Source organism: Dromiciops gliroides, chromosome 1 (genome assembly GCF_019393635.1).
Source record: "Dromiciops gliroides isolate mDroGli1 chromosome 1, mDroGli1.pri, whole genome shotgun sequence".
In the NCBI taxonomy this organism is placed as follows: Eukaryota; Metazoa; Chordata; class Mammalia; order Microbiotheria; family Microbiotheriidae; genus Dromiciops; species Dromiciops gliroides.
The window spans coordinates 371,779,980-371,798,400 of record NC_057861.1 but is presented as its reverse complement, the minus strand read 5'-3'; the positions used below and the strand labels follow the sequence as shown (position 1 = coordinate 371,798,400).

Here is an 18,421-nt window from a genome sequence, read left to right as displayed (position 1 = left end):
ATTTGATTAAATTTTTTTTCCTCTAGTTTGCCTCTACTGACTAATGAAAGAACTAAGAAAATCTGTATATGTGTGTGTGTGTGTGTGTGTGTGTGTGTGTGTGTGTGTGTGTGTGTGTGTAGTGTTTTCTTTCACACAAAGTAGAATATCCATTTTCCTGGATGTATTAAAGGGGACTTGCTATCACTAAAACCAAATTCAGTAAACATGTACTTCCTCTCATCCATCTTCTGTGTTTTGCTACAATATACGTGTTTTTTATACAAGTAGCTACAAACTTCTATATTTTTCCCATATCACTTGCAATGAGGTACTGGGGGTACATTAATCAAATTAAGTACATTAGTCAAATTAAGAAAACATAAACAAAACCATGCTTGTATGGAAATGCGGATAGGGACCAGATGTGTGATTTCATCATTAGATGGGATCTTTTGGTGAGGAAAGTCCCATTACAAACATAATCCAGCATAAACTCGACCACTTTTAGTTTTAATGGGTTGCTGAGAATATCAAGTGATTTATGCTAGAAAGACTAGGCATTTCAATTGACACAGCACATTTTAAAAATCTTTTACCATAATTTCTCCTATTTAAACACATTTTAAAATTTAAAAATACATGGAGATATTTTTATTTTTATTTGAAATACAATTTTTATCTTATGATCTCCATTTTCTTTGCCTATGGATAAAAAAATGTACTGCATCAATTAACATAGCTTGATACTTTGAAATATTCTTAAATTCAGGTCCTCATAGTATATTGACTTGGTCACATAGCCAACAGAAATGAGACTTAAACTCAGGTCTCCCTGCATCTGAGGCTAGTTCATTATCAACTATACCATGTTGCCTCTTTATAAAAATAAGAAAAAAAAAAAAGACTTCACAGGAAAACTGGTCTATATTACATTTGGAGCTGAATTATTTTCTGCCTAGACAGGATCATTTTTTATTAAGATCAATTCATTTCAGATCTTTCAACATTTGCACAAGATTGAAAAGAAAATAACAATAAATTTATTTTAAGAATTAAGTATTCATTCTTTATTAGAATAAGTAATTATAACTAATATATATTCATATTATCTGAACAAGATAATTATTCAGATTTAGAACTATATTTTCAATGCAAATCTAATCATTTGAATTAGAGGAAGAGGATAATTGTATTTTCTCTGTTCTATCTCAATCTACAGCCTCTTGATTATGAAAGCAGAAGACTTTATACTCTGAAGGTTGAGGCAGAAAACACTCATGTGGATCCACGTTTCTATTATCTTGGACCTTTTAAAGATACTACCATTGTCAAGATATCTGTAGAGGATGTGGATGAGCCCCCCGTTTTCAGCAGATCCTCTTACCTTTTTGAAGTCCATGAAGATATTGAAGTGGGTACCATCATTGGTACTGTGATGGCAAGAGATCCAGATTCTGCTTCTAGCTCCATTAGGTAATTATATCGTATTTTGAATTCTCACCTAAAGTCTCTCATGTTGTTGATGAATCTTCTGGTATTCTATTCAGCATGTTTCATATAAGACGTAATCACTTGGGAGAAATGTCTAACCCATGTTAGAGCAGAAAGAAGAAAACAAATAGATCCCCAACTCAGTAAAATATAGCCAAAGCTTTTATTAAAGTTTTTTTCAGAATTTAAACACCATTATTTAGAAGTACCATTTCCTTCAAATCATAGCTCTGCATGGAACTTTTGAGCTAATATATGCAGCTCCCTCCCCTCTCATTCTGTCAGCCAAGAAGACTGGGATCAAACTGTCCCCTCTCCCAAAAGGACTATCTTTCCTGTTCCCTCTCCTCTCACCCATTCTCTACTCTCTTGGCCTCGACTTCTTATTGTTAGTCTCATTTTCCTCATGTCTTTAAAAATTTCCATCCTGTTTTTCCATTAAAATTCTCCTCTGATATCTAATAACGATGTGGAAGTTAGTACATAATCTCAGAGCTGTAAGGGACCTCACAGATACGGTACAACTAATAACTAAACAGGAAAATCCCCTCTACAACATAAAACATAATGCTCATCCATCCATTGCTTGAAGATCTTTGGTGAGAATATGCTTCCTTCTAAAGAAACCTATTCCTGTTCGGGTTGTTCTAATGGCTCTAAATCTGCTTTTCTGCAAATTTCACCCATTGCACTCCATTCATTCTGGCCTCTTTAGCTACAGACAATTCAAAACTAATTTCCATGTAATGGCCCCTCAAATACTTGAAAACTGTTGTCATCCTGGCTTTGCTCCTTGATACATGTGTGACCCTAGAACAGTATCTTCAAAAGTCTGGGTCACAAGGTCTTCATCTGTAAAATAGGGATGGGCACTGGAACTGGACTTAAATTCAAATTCTAGCTTGTATCTTTAATAGCTTTGTGACTTTGCAGACTTCCACTTTCCTATCCACCACAATCCCAGATCAATTAGTTTGTCTCAGGTGAAAATATCACTACTTAAGTTTTTAGTCTCATCATTCTCAAGGTGGCTTGATCAAGACTCAAGGCATTATGTGATTTTCACTAGATAAAATCAAGTGTGTGCTGCTGCCAACACATGTCAGTTTACAAGTGTCAATTAAATTTTCTGCGTGAGGAAAGGCTGATGAGTCAAATAAAATTTAAAAGTGTGTCATGCATTCATTTTTTTTTTCTGGAGAGCCTATTGTAAACCAGCACAGACTTTGGTGCAATAATCAGAGGCAGAAAGAGCCAGGCCTTTTAAATTAAATTTCAGACTTATTAGTAGGTTACATAAATAGCCTGTACTTGATACAATATTTATGTTGTTGTTGAATAAGCTAGTAAATAACACAGACAACTCTGTACAAATTGCTAAATATTTTGTCACTTCCTTAGAAACATACAAATCTTCTATGGTAATGATAAATATGTAGTATTGGAGCTGAAAGGAACCTTATATTTTACTTCATTCAGTCCCCTCATTTTACAATTAAGTAATTTGAGATAGAGAGTTTGAATAACTTATCTAAGTTATAAAAGTATACAATAGCATTGCTAGTCAATATGCATTTATTAAACACCTACCATGTGTGAGGTACCAAGATAAATTCTAGAAATACAAATACAAAAAAAAAAAGGAAAGCTAATCCCTTCTCTCAACAAGCTTATGATGTAATAAAGAAAGATAACATACAAAAGATACCTGAAGGTGAAGGGTAGGAAAGTACCAGCACCAGGGCATGATGCAGAAGACTCAAGTAGTAAATGATAATGAGGTTCCTGGGAACATGATGGAGAAATTAATTGATATAACTAGAATTCATGTCTCCTGACATCTAATCCAGTGAACTTTCTATTCCATTTCAGGATTTAAGTTGAGTGGTGAGAAATATCATTTAATAATAAAATATAAATGTAAATAAGTATAATTTAATAATTAGTGTTTGGCTCCTGGAAAATGATTTCCAAAATTAAAACTTTTTTTAATTGACATTGATACTTTGTCCAACCTAATACAAATTCATAATTACCACTTTATTCAGCATTCAAAACATGCTTATAAATGACTGATAATAAAATATAATGTGAGCAAAGTAAATAGTATAGTAGACAAAAAATCCAGCTTCAGAATTAGGAAAACCTTAGTACAAGTACCACATCTGATACACCTTGGATATGTGACCCAATGCAAGTTAATTAAATTCTCAGTGTACCAGGTAATCCTAAGACTAAAATTTGGAGACTGTAGTAGCCTATCTACATTAATAGGGGGAATTTTCTCACCTGGATTTCCTTGCACCAATAAAATCCCAAATTAAGACCAAATTAAGTCACAACCAAGATTAACAGTGCAGAGGAGCAGAAATATCATGAGATTGGAAAACTAGTATGAATCATAGAAGCTGTGATTCAGACTGAACCATAACCATTTATGGTTTTACCACTAACATGCTGTGTGAACCCAGGCAACATATTTAATTTCTCTGGGATTTAGTTTCCTCATATGCAAAATGAAAAGGTTGGTACAGATTGATCTCTGAGGTTCCTTCTAACTCTAAAATAAAATTCTTGACAAGTCTAGCAAATCAGTGAAAAATATCCTACTTAATTTCCCCGAGTGTGTACTTGACTGTTATTTGTGATATTTCCCTATAGACACAGAAAATTGTACAAAAATATTTTGCTATGGAAATAAAAAATCCGATGGAACACTGGTGATTTCAATAATAAATATAGATATATAATGTGAAGAGTAGTTATTTTGCCAGGGTACCACTTATTTGATATCCATGTACTCCATTTATGTGTTTTTTTAAATTATGATTTAGGGTGCAGGTAAAAAGAGTTGGAAGAAATCCTAACAATCATTGAACATTTAATTCCCAGTGTGTAGCAATCTGGTCTGACACTGTGGTAATGTCCTGTCACCTAAAAGGAATGAGCAATTTATTTAAAAACTTGGTTTAATCACTGAAAGAGCAGAGCCAGTGCTTTTTATCCTCTGCTGTTTATAGCCTTAAGACAACTCGTAACCAAAAAAAAAAAAAAAAAAAAAGGAAATTTAAAATCGGTCACCTTGAATGAAAGCTGTGTGCAGTCTTGGCTTCACTCTTTACATTGACTTACACAATTGATGAATGGAGGCAAACAACTGATGAAGTTAGTTATTTTAATTGATCGGTAGCTTTCATCAAAATACAAAATCTTTGATTTTTCCATTTCCCTCTCTTTTCCTTTTATGGGAAGCCCCGTAATAACTAGCACTTTTTCACCTTTCAATGTCACTGAACTTTAAACTTAGAGGGTGCTTTCTTTACCAGCACAATCCTGTTAATGATTTATAAAAGATCATTCAGGGTTGCCATGATTGAAAACGTAATCATTTGTGTTCAACATTGTCATGAGCCACTCTGAACTTAGCTTGGCTTCTCCATATATTATAGTCATTACCAGGCCCATATGTTAAACCATTCCTGCTTGGTATGGGCCTTCCAAAGGCCATGGCACAGAGACATAATGTATTTTATTATATTGATCAAATTTTGCTTATTGATGCCATATTTTAGTGGATCTGTGATCTTTTAGATATGGATATTCTCTTCATCAGAACAGATTCCTCGCACTTATGCCTTATCCAATTATGTAGTTCTTTTCCATGTTTTTTTTTATGTCTTCCATACTACATTCAACTAACACAGTGTAGACTTTTTTCTATGAACATATACACATATGTATGCATACATACTTTATATATTTGTGTGTATGTGTGTATGTACATATACACATACATACATACATACATACATACATACATACATACATAATTTGAAATTCAATATTACTACTGAAACACTCTTATTGTTCATTTCTGGTTCTTTCCACATGACCTGCTTAGCTCCTTTTCTTAATCATTCTTTTTCTTGAAAATGCATGCCTTTTGACATTCCTTGTACATAAGTTATCATTGGAAATGTGTTGTAATCTAGGCACATTCATCCAGAATAAATACTTATAACTTCCTTTGAGAGAACTACAACTTTTATTCCTCAGAGATTTTGAGGCTATACAATTTGCAACTCTTGAGCATCATTGGAAAAAGTAAATGTGTCAAAAAGATGGGTCTTTGAAGCAAAGAAAACTTTAAAATCATTAATTCATTGTGTAAATTCTTAAATTCTGACTACTTGTGGCCTTCCTGTATAAATAAACCATAAAAAACATTTTATAAATCTTAATAAATAAGTTTTCAGGTGAAGGCTAAATTGTAGTTGATAGATATACCTTTGTATATAAAAACCAGGATGATGTACGATATATGCTGTAGTTCTGGTTCTTCAAGGCCACTATTCACAATAAGGACCAATAAGATTTCTTAAAGGAACTCAAGGAGGCAAATGATGTAATTATATATGCCCATTTCACAGATGAGGAAACAGACAGTAAGAGAGTTAAAATGATCTACCAAAAAATGCAAGATAGTATATCTGACTAAAGAGCAGAAAATGTCAAAATTTTAAGTCCAGAGATCTTTTCATTATGCCAGCATGTACCTGCTTTTATATTATCTTGCTTACTTTGGTTAGACTACACTGCCACCAGGTGGACAGACATGCCTACACTGTGGTTTTGTGATTTAAATAACATAATACACATTATTAAATTTTTTTTAAATATGGTTTTCTCTTTTGTATAATTATACCTTCACTATAAAAATAGAACTCTGTCAAATTTTTCTTTTAAAATAATTATGAATAATATTTAAAATAAGATTTACAATTTAAAGGACATTCATTTTGTGGAACATTTGTTTGACTCCACTAGTAAAGGGAGTGCCCATTGAGGTTAACCTTTCTTCTTGTAAGAAAGGTGATTCCTTTCTGTGCAGATTAAAGTTTTAGAACATTATGCAAGCCACTGAGAAGTTAACTGAATTTTCCAGGGTCATACAACCAATGTGTTTTAGGGGTGGACTTGTTTTCTGTGTGGAGTGGTAGACTTTAATTAAGCTCTTTCCTTACCGTGAAACCAGTTCTCTATATACTATGCTTCAATGCTTCTCTGAACAAGGATTTAACAAATAAAAATATCAATTTTCCATTGTAATTATAAGTAGGACTGTATGTAAGTGCCTTCTACTGGTGAAAAATAAGCCATCAGAGTGCTTTATATCACCAGTTTTTTGGATTCAGGATTCTTGAATTTCTTTTCTTGCTGTAGAAGAATAAAGTGAATTCATGATCACATATAATCCAAATGTGCTAACATAATTTTCCCATGATTATTTTCTCCTAAATTGCATGTTTTTTTCCCCCTACCTGTTAGCCTTTCTATTAGGTCTTTACCTTTGAATTTTTTTTTGAATTTTTTTTTTTTTAGTGAGGCAATTGGGGTTAAATGACTTGCCCAGGGTCACATGGCTAATAAGTGTCAAGTGTCTGAGGCCTGATTTGAACTCAGGTACTCCTGACTCCAGGGCTGGTGCTCTATCCACTGCACCACCTAGCTGCCACTACCTTTGAAATAAAAAAAAAAAAAATGTTTTCTTATGCTTCCTTCTTTTCATGTCTTCCCCAATAGGATCACTATCTGGATAGAGAATGCTTCTCATTCATTTTATTTTTTGTTGTTGTTGTTTAATTTTTTTTATTTTTAAATTAATAAAGTATTTTATATTTTTTTTCCGTTACATGTAAAGATAGTTCTCAACCTTTGTTTATACAAGTTTTACAATTTCAGATTTTTCTCCCTCCCTCCCCCCTCCCCTAGACAGCAGGTAATCTGATATAGGTTATATATACATATATATACACATAATAACGTTAATCCTATTTCTGCATTAGTCATGTTATAAGAGAAAAAAAAATCAGAGCAATGATGGAAAACCTCAAAATAGAAAAAAAACAACAGCATCAAAAACAAAAGAAATAGTATGGTTCATTTAGCATCTATACTCTGCAGTTCTTTTTTTTTTTTTTTTCCTGGATTTGGAGATCCTCTTCCATCACGAGTTCCCTGGAACTCTTCTGTGCCATTACATTGGTGAGAATAATATAGTCCATCACAGTAGATCAACACTCAATGTTGATGTTACTGTGTACAATGTTCTTCTAGTTCTGCTCATCTCACTCATCATCAGCCCACGCAAGACCCTCCAGGTTTCTCTGAACTCCTCCTGCTCATCGTTTCTTACAGCACAATAGTATTCCATTTGTATTCATATACCACAACTTGTCCAGCCATTCCCCAATTGATGGGCACCCCCTCAACTTCCAATTCTTTGCCACCACGTTAAGAGCAGCTATAAATATTTTTGTACCTGTGGGTCCCTTTCCCCCTTCCATGATCTCTTTGGGAAAAAGACCCAAAAGTGGTATTTCTGGGTCAAAGGGTATGCACAGCTTTATAGCCCTTTGGGCATAATTCCAAATTGCTCTCCAGAATGGTTGGATCAGTTCACAGCTCCACCAACAATGGATTAGTGTTCCAATTTTTCCACAGCTTCTCCAACATTTATTATTTTCTTTTTTTGTCATTTTAGCCAATCTGATAGGTGTCAGGTGGTACCTCAGAGTTGTTTTTATTTGCATCTCTCTAATCATTAGAGATTTAGAGCATTTTTTCATATGGGAATAGATAGCTTTGGTTTCTTCATCAGAAAACTGCCTGTTCATATCCTTTGACCATTTCTCAATTGGGGAATGACTTGGATTCTTAAAAATTTGATTTAGTTCCCTATATATTTTAGAAATGAGGCCTTTATCAGAAGTACTGGCCTCAAAAATTGTTTCCCAGCTTTCTGCCTCCCTTCTAATTTTGGATGCATTGCTTCTGTTTGTACAAAAGTTTTTTAATTTAATGTAATCAAAATCATCCACTTTGCATTTTATAATATACTCTATCTCTTGTTTGGTCAAAAACTGTTTTCCTTTCCAAAGATCTGATAGGTAGACTATTCCTTTCTCTCCTAATTTACCTATGCTATCACGTCATGTCTAAATCATGTATCTCTTTTGACCTTATTTTAGTATAAGGTGTAAGATGTTGGTCTATGCCTAATTTCTGCCATACTATCTTCCAATTTTCCCAGCAGTTTTTGTCAAATACTGAGTTTCTATCCCAGAAGCTGGAGTCTTTGGTTTATCAAACACTACATTACTAGTGTCATTTACTACTGCATTTCCTGAGCCTAGACTATTCCATTGATCTACCACTCTATTTTTTAGCCAGTACCAGATAGTTTTGATGACTGCCACTTTATAGTAGAGCTCCAGGTTTGGTACCGCTAACCCACCTTCCTGTGAATTTTTTTTTTCATTATTTCCCTGGATATTCTTGATTTTTTGTTTTTCCAGATGAATTTTGTTATTATTCTTTCTAGCTCTATAAAATAATTTTTAGGTAGTCTGATTGGTATGGCACTGAATGAGTAAATTAATTTAGGCAGTATTGCCATTTTTACTATATTAGCTCTGCCTATCCATGAGCAATTGATACATTTCCAATTATTTAGATTTGATTTGATTTGGTGAAGAGTGTTTGGTAGTTGTGTTCATAGAGTTCCTGGGTTTGTCTTGGCAAGTAGACTCCCAAGTATTTTATATTATCTACCATTACTTTAAATGGAATTTCTCTTTCTATCTCTTGCTGCTGGACTTTGTTGGTCATGTATAGAAATGCTGATGATTTATGTGGATTTATTTTATATCCTGCTACTTTGCTAAAGGTGTTCATTGTTTCAAGTAATTTTTGATTTGATTCTCGAGGATTCCTTAAGTATACCATCATATCATCTGCAAAGAGTGATAGTTCTGTTTCCTCCTTGCCTATTCTAATTCCTTTAATTCCTTTTGCTTCTCTGATTGCTAAAGCTAACATTTCTAGGACAATATTAAATAATAGGGGTGATAATGGACATCCCTGTTTCATCCCTGATCTTATTGGGAAGGCCTCTAATTTATCTCCATTGCATATAATACTTGCTGATGGCTTTAGGTAGATACTGTTTATTATTTTAAGGAAAGCTCCCCCTATTCCTAAACTCTCCAGTGTTTTTATTGGGAATGGGTGTTGTATTTTGTCAAAAGCTTTCTCTGCATCTATTGAGATAATCATATGATTTTGGTTGGTTTTCTTATTGATGTGGTTGATTATGTTAATAGTTTTCCTAATGTTGAACCAGCCCTGCATTCCTGGTATAAATCCCACCTGCTCATAGTGTATTATCCTGGTGATCACTTGCTGTAATCTCCTTGCTAATATCTTATTTAAGATTTTAGCCTCAATATTCATTAGGGAGATTGGTCTATAATTTTCTTTCTCTGTTTTTGCTTTGCCTGGTTTTGGTATCACCACCATATTTGTGTCATAAAATGAATTTGGTAGAACTCCTTCTTCACCTATTTTTCCAAATAATTTGTATAATATTGGAATTAATTGTTCTTTAAATGTTTGGTAAAATTCACCCGTAAACCCATCTGGCCCTGGGGATTTTTTCTTAGGGAGTTCATTAATGGCTTGTTCAATTTCTTTTTCTAATATGGGTTTATTTAAGGATTTTATTTCTTCTTCAGTTAACCTGGGCAGTTTGTATTTTTGTAAATATTCATCCATTTCATTTAGATTGTCAAATTTATTGGCATACAGTTGGGCAAAATAATTCCTAATTATTGATTTAATTTCCACTTCATTGGTGGTAACATCCCCTTTTACGTTTTTGATACCAGTAATTTGGTTTTCTTCTTTCTTTTTTTAAATCAAATTAACCAATATTTTATCTATTTTATTGGTTTTTTTCATAAAACCAGCTCTTAGTTTTATTAATTCTATAGTTTTTTTTCTTTCAATCTTATTAATTTCTCCTTTGATTTTCAGGATCTCTAATTTAGTATCTAATTGGGAATTTCTAATTCGTTCTTTTTCTAGCTTTTTAAGTTGCATGCCCAATTCATTAATCTCCTCTTTCTCTTTTTTATTCATGTAAGCATTTAGAGCTATAAATTTTCCCCTAAGCACTGCTTTGGCTGCATCCCATAGATTTTGGTATGTTGTCTCATTATTGTCATTCTCTTGGATATAATTATTGATTGTTTCTATGATTTCTTGTTTGGCCCATTCATTCTTTAGAATGAAATTATTTAGTTTCCAATTGATTTTCATTCTACTTTTCCCTGGCTCTTTCTTACATGTAATTTTTATTGTATCATGATCTGAAAAGGATGCATTTACTATTTCTGCCTTTCTACATTTAACTATGAGGTTTTTGTGCCCTAATACATGGTCAATTTTTTAAAATGTGCCATGTACTGCTGAGAAAAAGGTATATTCCTTTCTATCCCCATTCAATTTTCTCCAGACATCTATCATGTCTAACTTTTCTAGTAATCTATTCACCTCTTTCACTTCTTTCTTATATATTTTTTGGCTAGATTTATCTAATTCTGAGAGGGGGAGATTCAGATCTCCCACTAGTATAGTATTACTGTCTAATTCCTCTTGTAACTCATTTAACTTCTCCTTTAAGAACTTGGATGCTATACCACTTGGCGCATACATATTCAATATTGATATTACTTCATTATCTATAGTACCTTTAAGCAAGATGTAATTTCCTTCCTTATCTCTTTTAATGAGATCTATTTTTGCCTGCACTTTGTCTGAGATAAGGATTGCTACCCCTGCTTTTTTTTACTTTAGCTGAAGCATAATATATTCTACTCCAGCCTTTTACCTTTACTCTGTGTGTATCTCTCTGCTTCAAATGTGTTTCTTGTAAACAGCATATTGTAGGATTCTGGTTTTTAATCCACTCTGCAATTCGCTTCCGTTTTATAACAGAGTTCATCCCATTCACATTCACAGTTATTATTACTGACTGTCTATTCCCCTCCATTCTATTTACCCCCTTTGTACTTTCCCCACCTTCTTTCACCCTATTCCTCCTCACCGACGTTTTACTTCTTACCCCTGCCTCCCCCAATCTGCCCTCCCTTTTTATCACCCCCCTCTCTTTTCTTTACCCTTTTCTCCCTTGCTTTTGTCCTCCCTTCTATCAGTCCCCCCCCCCTTTCCCTTCCCCTTTTGATTCCCTAAAGAATGAATTAAGTTTCTTTATCCCAATGAATGTATATGTTATTCCCTCTTTGAATCAAATCTAATGAGAGTAGGGTTGAAACAATGTTCACCCTCCTTTCTTTCCCTCTATTGTAATAGGTTGTTTTTTTCACCTCTTCATATGATGTAATTCATCCCCTTCCACCTCCCCTTTCCTCTCTTTCCCATAGACTCCCTTTTTAACCCCTTAAATTTTTTTTTTGTATCATCACATCAAAGACAATTTATATTTATACCCTCTGTGTAACGTCCTTCTCTCTGCCCAAATACATTTACAATTCTTAAGAGTTATGAGTATTATCTTCCCATGTAGGGATATAAACAGTTTTACCTAATAGGGTAACCTTTTTTTTTTCTTCCCCCTCTGTTTACCTTTTTAAACTTCTCTTGAGTCTTGTATGTTGAGATCAAATTTTCTGTTCAGTTCTGGTCTTTTCACCAGGAAAGATTGAAAGTCCCCAATGTCATTAAATGTCCATCTTTTCCCCTGAAAGAAAATGCACATTTTTTGCTGGGTAATAGATTCTTGGCTGCAATCCAAGCTCCTTTGCCTTTCGGAATATCATATTCCAAGCCTTGCGGTCTTTTAATGTTGAAGCTGCCAGGTCCTGAGCAATCCTGACTGTGGCTCCATGATATTTAAATTGCTTCTTTCTGGCTGCTTTGAGTATTTTCTCCTTCACCTGATAATTCTGGAATTTGGCTACAATATTCCTTGGAGTTTTCCTTTTGGGGTCTCTCTCAGGAGGTGATTGGTGGATTCTTTCAATGATGATTTTATCCTCTGATTCTATGATATCAGGGCAGTTCTCCTTAATAATTTCCTAGAATATGGTGTCTAGATTCTTTTTCTGGTCATGGCTTTCAGGCAGTCCAATGATCCTCAAATTGTCTCTCCTCGATCTGTTTTCCAGATCAGTTGTCTTTCCAGTGAGGTATTTCACATTTTCTTCTTTTTTTCCATTCTTTTGATTCTGCTTGACTGATTCCTGGTGTCTCATGGATTCCTTATCTTCCAACTGTCCAATTTTAATTTTTAAAGCATTGTTTTCTTCAGTAAGATTATGCACCTTTTTTTCCATTTGGCCAAGTGAATTTTTTAAGGCACTGTTTTCTTCAATGAGATTATGCACCATTTTTTCCATTTGGCCAACTGAATTTTTTAAGGCATTGTTTTCTTCAGTGAAATTATGCACTTTTTTTTTCCATTTGGCCAGTCAATCTTTGTGCTTCCTTTTCCAAGCTGCTGATTCTTTTTTCATAATTTTCTTGTTTTGCTTTCATTTCTCTCCCCATTTTTTCTTCTACCTCTCTCAATTGATTTTTAAAATCCTTTTTGAGCTCTTCCAGGAAGGCTTTTTGTTCCTGAGACCAATTCACTTCCCTCGTGAGGCTTCACATGTAGGCAATTTGAGGGTATTGTCCTCATCTGAGTTTGTGTTGGCTTCTTCCCTATTGATACAGAAGCTCTCAATGGAGAGGGCTCTTTTTTGCTTCTTATTCATTATTGCAGCTTATTTATTTATTTTTTAAGTTGAGGTCTGCTCTGGGGGCACCAGAGTGTCTGTTTTGGGCTTCTTGTGCAGGGGTATAGGTGCTGTGTGACCAGGTTTTTACTCTGAGGCCTTTATGGTGTGTGGAGATCCCCCACCCTGCACTTCCTGTCTGGGTGCGCTCGGCCAGCCTGGCCCCCACTCCTGGCATCCGTTCCCACTTGACCCATTCGTCGACCTCCCGGACGGTGCAGGTAGTTTTTTCCACTGCCTTTCTTGGACACCAGATTTTTGAACCAGGTTCCAGGGGCTTCAGTTGTTTGGCTGTGGCCTGCAGCTCCTGCTGACTTGCCCTGACCCCCTCGGCGCTGGGTTGCTGCCCTGCGCTGGGCCTCCCTTTTGCCCGAGTCAGACCGACCTTTTCCTGAAGTCTTCTAAATTATCTCTGGTTGGAGGACTGTGTCTCTCTGTCCCTTTGCAGGTTCTGTAGTTTCAGAATCTGTCCAGAGGCTTGATTTAATGTTCTTTTTGAGGGAACAGAAGGAGAGCTCAGGCAGTTTGGGGCTTCCTCTCCGCCATCTTGGCTCTGCCCCCCCGCCCTTCTCATTCATTTTCAAACCTGCTTCTAATTTAAAGTAATAATAAATGTGATTCCAGAAAATAAAAACAATCAGTTGCCAAGTCCTGTCATTTCTTTCATTACAATGTCTCACATGTTTTCCCTTCATTCAACTCACACTGCAATTATCCTTGTTCAAGTCCTTATTACACTTTTCTGAACCTAACTGATTTTCCCTTTTCTAGTCTATCCCCTCCCAGACCATCTTTGAAATCACTGCCTAGGTACTTACAATGCACCACTACGATTGTGCCATTCCTCTACTCAAAAGCCTTTGGGGAGCTCCTCATTGCATCCTAGATAACAAATATATTTAAGGGCTTCAACCAGCTCATGCCAACCTATTTTTAAGCTTATCTCACTCTTTTCTATTTCATTGTACTCTGCATTACAAGCAAAATAGGCTACTACATATTCCTTGTCCTTCCTTTGCCCTTTCATATTATTGTCATTGTTCACACATCCAGACTAAAGTGGAATCCTTGAGTTGCCTTTTACAATCCTGAATTTCTACCTATTGAAATTCTTCTCCTTCATCAAGACCCACCTCTGTTTTTACCTCCTGAAAGTCACTGAAAAAAAAAAACAACACAACACATCTCTTTTCATATTTCTCAAAGACCTTTGTACCTTTCCTGAAGAAATCTCAAAATTCTGCTTTGGATTATAGATATTTTTGTTGAATGTGTACTTGTTCCAATTACGTTGTATATTTTTTGAAAGCAAAGACTTGTGACTTTATTTATTCTTTGTATCTTTATACCTGGAACAGCTCCATGTTAGCTGCTTTGTAAATCTGTTTTTAATTTAATCTTTGACATTCATTATATTTTAAAACATGTTTAAATAGAATTTGGCAAAATTTTTAGTCAGATTAAAAAAAATCATCCCATGTATTGCAAGCTTGGTTCTTTTTTAAATACTCCCAATAATATCACAATCAGTAGCTAGCACAGTGATTTTTCCATGGAGAGAACTCAACAAATATCTGTTGATTGACTAAAATCACTGAAAATATTAGACAAGAAAATATCTGAAATAGGCTACAGAACTGACTGATAGGAGAGGAATTTTTTTCTTCTTTTCTTTCATGAATCATATAAAAGAGGATTGAATATATTTGGGCAGTTAGTTGTTACAATGGATAGATTGCTGGGCTTTGAGTTGGGAAGACCTGTGTTCAAATTCACCCTTAGACACTTATTAGCTGTGTAACCTGGATAAGTCCCTTAACCTTTATTTGCTCCAGTTTCTTCAACTCTAAAATGGGGATAATAATAGTACGTCTCTTCCAGAATTATGTGAGAATCAAATGAAATAGTAACTGTAAATAAGTTAGCAAAATACCCGGCACATATTAATTACTATACAAATATTAGTTGTTTTTATATATTATTATTATTATTAGTGATATTGGGCACATACCACCTGATTTCCTGAAATAAAATTGACCTTATTAATCACAGAATTACTACATAAATGTTGATTATGCACTTTGGCCATATATTGACTGAGAAGTTGTTACATTTAACTTGTTCTTTTAGGAAAAAAACAATTGTCTCTTTGGATGATAATGGTTTGATAGTAAATTCAGGAAGAAGCAAAACCAGCATCAAAGAAACTGAAAGAAATTCTGATCTTTGCTAGTACTCTTGCTTTAAGGCACCAATTATGGCAGGAATGTTTTAAAATGGCTCCATAGAAGAGCATTTCTTCTTGATAATCAATTCTGAAGGTTTTTTAAATTTGTGTTTTCAAAATGAATAAATCCAGTGGCTCAAAGTTTGTTGACATTTCCCAAGTATTGAAGAGGATTAAAAAACACAGATACACACAATTCTATCTTCTTTGTTTAAGCAGAATAAAAAGCTTTCAGCACAATACACATATCATCACATTATTCATCTTCAGCTGCTTTATCATTGTTCTTTAACTGAAGGTCATTAAGAATTCAGCTTGGAGAAAAGATTAACTGATGGTAAAGACAAAAATTTAAAAATGCAAATGATGCCTGTTATTTTACTAACAGGAATCTCAATGGTTATTTCTAGAAGAAAATAGAAGTATCATATTTATCAAGACTTAAAAAAATATATAGATATAGAACCTTAATTTGTTCCAATCATTCAAAAAGCATTCATTGTGCACCTCCTATGAATTTGACTAGGAATACAGGATAGGTAAGGCATGGCCCCAGGCCTTAAAGAATTTTTAATCTACTGTATGAGGTAATACAGGTAGACAAATAATTACACTACACCTATTTAGAGTCTGCAGGAGTTCAGGGGAGGGGGGTGATCCCTTCTGTCTGATGTAATTAGAGAAAATTTTGTGGAGGTTGAGATATTAGATCTGAAATGTGAAGGGAAAACTGGATCTTTATAGATAGAGCAGGAAAGCAGGTATTCCAAGATAAATAGCAGGAACAAATGTATAGAAGCTAGGGAAAGAAAACCTTTTGGAAAATGAGGTCCAGAGAATACAGACTATCCCAGTCAAGTTGGATAATCGAATATGTGCATGAAATCTGTAACAATAGTAGGGAAACTGCCATTTATGAAGAGATTTTTCAGGTTTATTTGGTCTACTTGATTGAAAACTGATGAAAAATTAGCTGTCAAAACTTTCCAAAATATAATTAAGACATATAAACAGGATTTTAAGTCACCCTATTAAAGTCAGTTTCTATAAATATCTTCAATAGCACATAACTTAGAAGGTATTCATAACAACTAGTTATAACTAAAGCAAATATTCAGAAAGATAAAGGCTTTCCCTTGTTACCATTTTTAAGTGAAATATTTCATATGAGTGGTTTCCCTTTCCAACAGACAAATGGAAGATTTCATGTATTTACTTTATGCATTTTCCTTTAACACCAACAAAAATTTGGGCAAGGTGAAAGTGTCTCAAAGGTACCTTAAGGACTAAAGATTGCATCTTATCTTCTAGTTCATGGGGGCTTTTTTGTGTATATATAAGCATTAAGTACTACTTGGGGATGTTTCTGAGCATTTGAAATATAATAACAACATCTGCAAGTCTCTAGATAGCACAGTGATGCAAACACAGGAAGTGTTTAGATACATTAAATGTATGGTACCAATTAAATAGGGTAGAGGATAATAGGAATTATCTTATTTACATAACTCCACTTGGATAAACTAGTTTCTTAGCTTACACTATCATGACATGAAAATTAATTCACTTAATAAGCTTGTTGATTTTATATCAGAGTATTTTTGCAGTAATTTAAAAGTTTTGTTTTGGGTTTTCATTGTTTTACAACTTGCTTTTAAATGTTTTTACTTTTGACCTCCTAGTCACTGCATTAAAAACATTTCATCTTTTTCCTTACTCAAATAAATGCATAATATTTAACATTTTGAGGCCACCAAATTTTATTCATAACAAGACACTAGATACCATACTGCCAAACTCCAGGCTTTTAAACATTAATATTTTTTTTCTAAATTGTTTTATACTTAGGAACAATTAGGATAAGAATAAATCTAGTTTGACCAACTAAGATTTTTTAGTAGCATGCGTCAAGTGAACTTTTACTATGATTATGATGACTTAAATATGTTAAATTACTAAAAGCATATTTCAAAATGGAAAATATAAAATGATCAAGGAACAATATATGAAATATGTGATAACAAATCATATGTGTATATGTATGTGTATATAGATTATATATATATTACTTATGTAGGTTATTCATATTTATTTATGTTTGTATATTTATTTATTCATCCATCCATCCATTCTTTCATTCATGCATGCATTTGTTTATATGTCAGACTTCCTGGTACTGTCTATATAACTATGTACAGTTGTTTCCTTCTTAATTTTTTTTTTCTTTACCTGTTATGTTCAGGTTTTCCTTGGATCGTCATACTGATCTTGACAGGATTTTTAATATACACTCTGGAAATGGATCAATTTATACATCAAAACCACTTGATCGTGAAATATCTCAATGGCATAATCTTAGTGTTATAGCAGCTGAAATCAGTAAGACCATTTATGTGATTTTATTGGGAGTGGGTGGTTGTCATTATGTGAAAGGTTTCTTTCAGAAATGCATCAATATGTGTAGTTTAATGAACTAATTATGCATAAGTATATAACAAATCATTCATAAAAATAATTTTGTATAAATACAACCCCATGGAAGATTCACTAGATATTGATATATCAGGTAAGCAGTGTAGTAAATTGGAATAAAATGAAAGCTGGATTTGGAGTCAAAAGACCTGAATTCAAATTATACCTTTGTAAATTAATTTCCCATCATCCTGAATCACATTTTCATCATCTGAAAAATGAGGGTGTGGCCTATGAAGACCTTTCTATCTGTGATATAAAAGACAATATTTGGGGCAGCTAGGTGGGGCAGTGGATAGAGCACTGGCCCTGGAGTCAGGAGTACCTGAGTTCAAATCCGGCCTCAGACACATACTAGCTGGGCAAGTCACTTAACCCCAATTGCCTCACTAAAAATAAATAAAAATAAATAATAAAAGACAGTATTTAAAAAAGATAAATCTGCACTAACTTAAGGTGATAATTTTTTTCTTAATCTTTTTTTTTCATATTCTAATAAGAGCTGTCTTATTAGACAGAGACCTTCTGTCTCTTCCCTCCAAGTAGACTTAATTAGGATATAGATTACACTCAATAAAAAATCAGCCCCTGTAGCAAGGCAAGATTC

At 34.0% G+C, this 18,421-nt stretch overlaps 1 protein-coding gene across 4 annotated transcripts in view; it reads left to right on the top strand.

Annotated features, from left to right (window-relative positions):
* The window catches only part of LOC122735941 (cadherin-10), a 301,841-nt gene that overhangs the window by 248,548 nt on the left and 34,872 nt on the right, over positions 1-18,421 (top strand). For all 4 annotated transcript variants that reach the window (XM_043977833.1, XM_043977831.1, XM_043977834.1 and 1 more), the window contains exons 7-8: positions 1,202-1,455; positions 17,585-17,721. In XM_043977833.1, the coding sequence (XP_043833768.1) occupies positions 1,202-1,455; positions 17,585-17,721 (391 nt within the window). The remainder of the gene's footprint in view (positions 1-1,201; positions 1,456-17,584; positions 17,722-18,421) is intronic.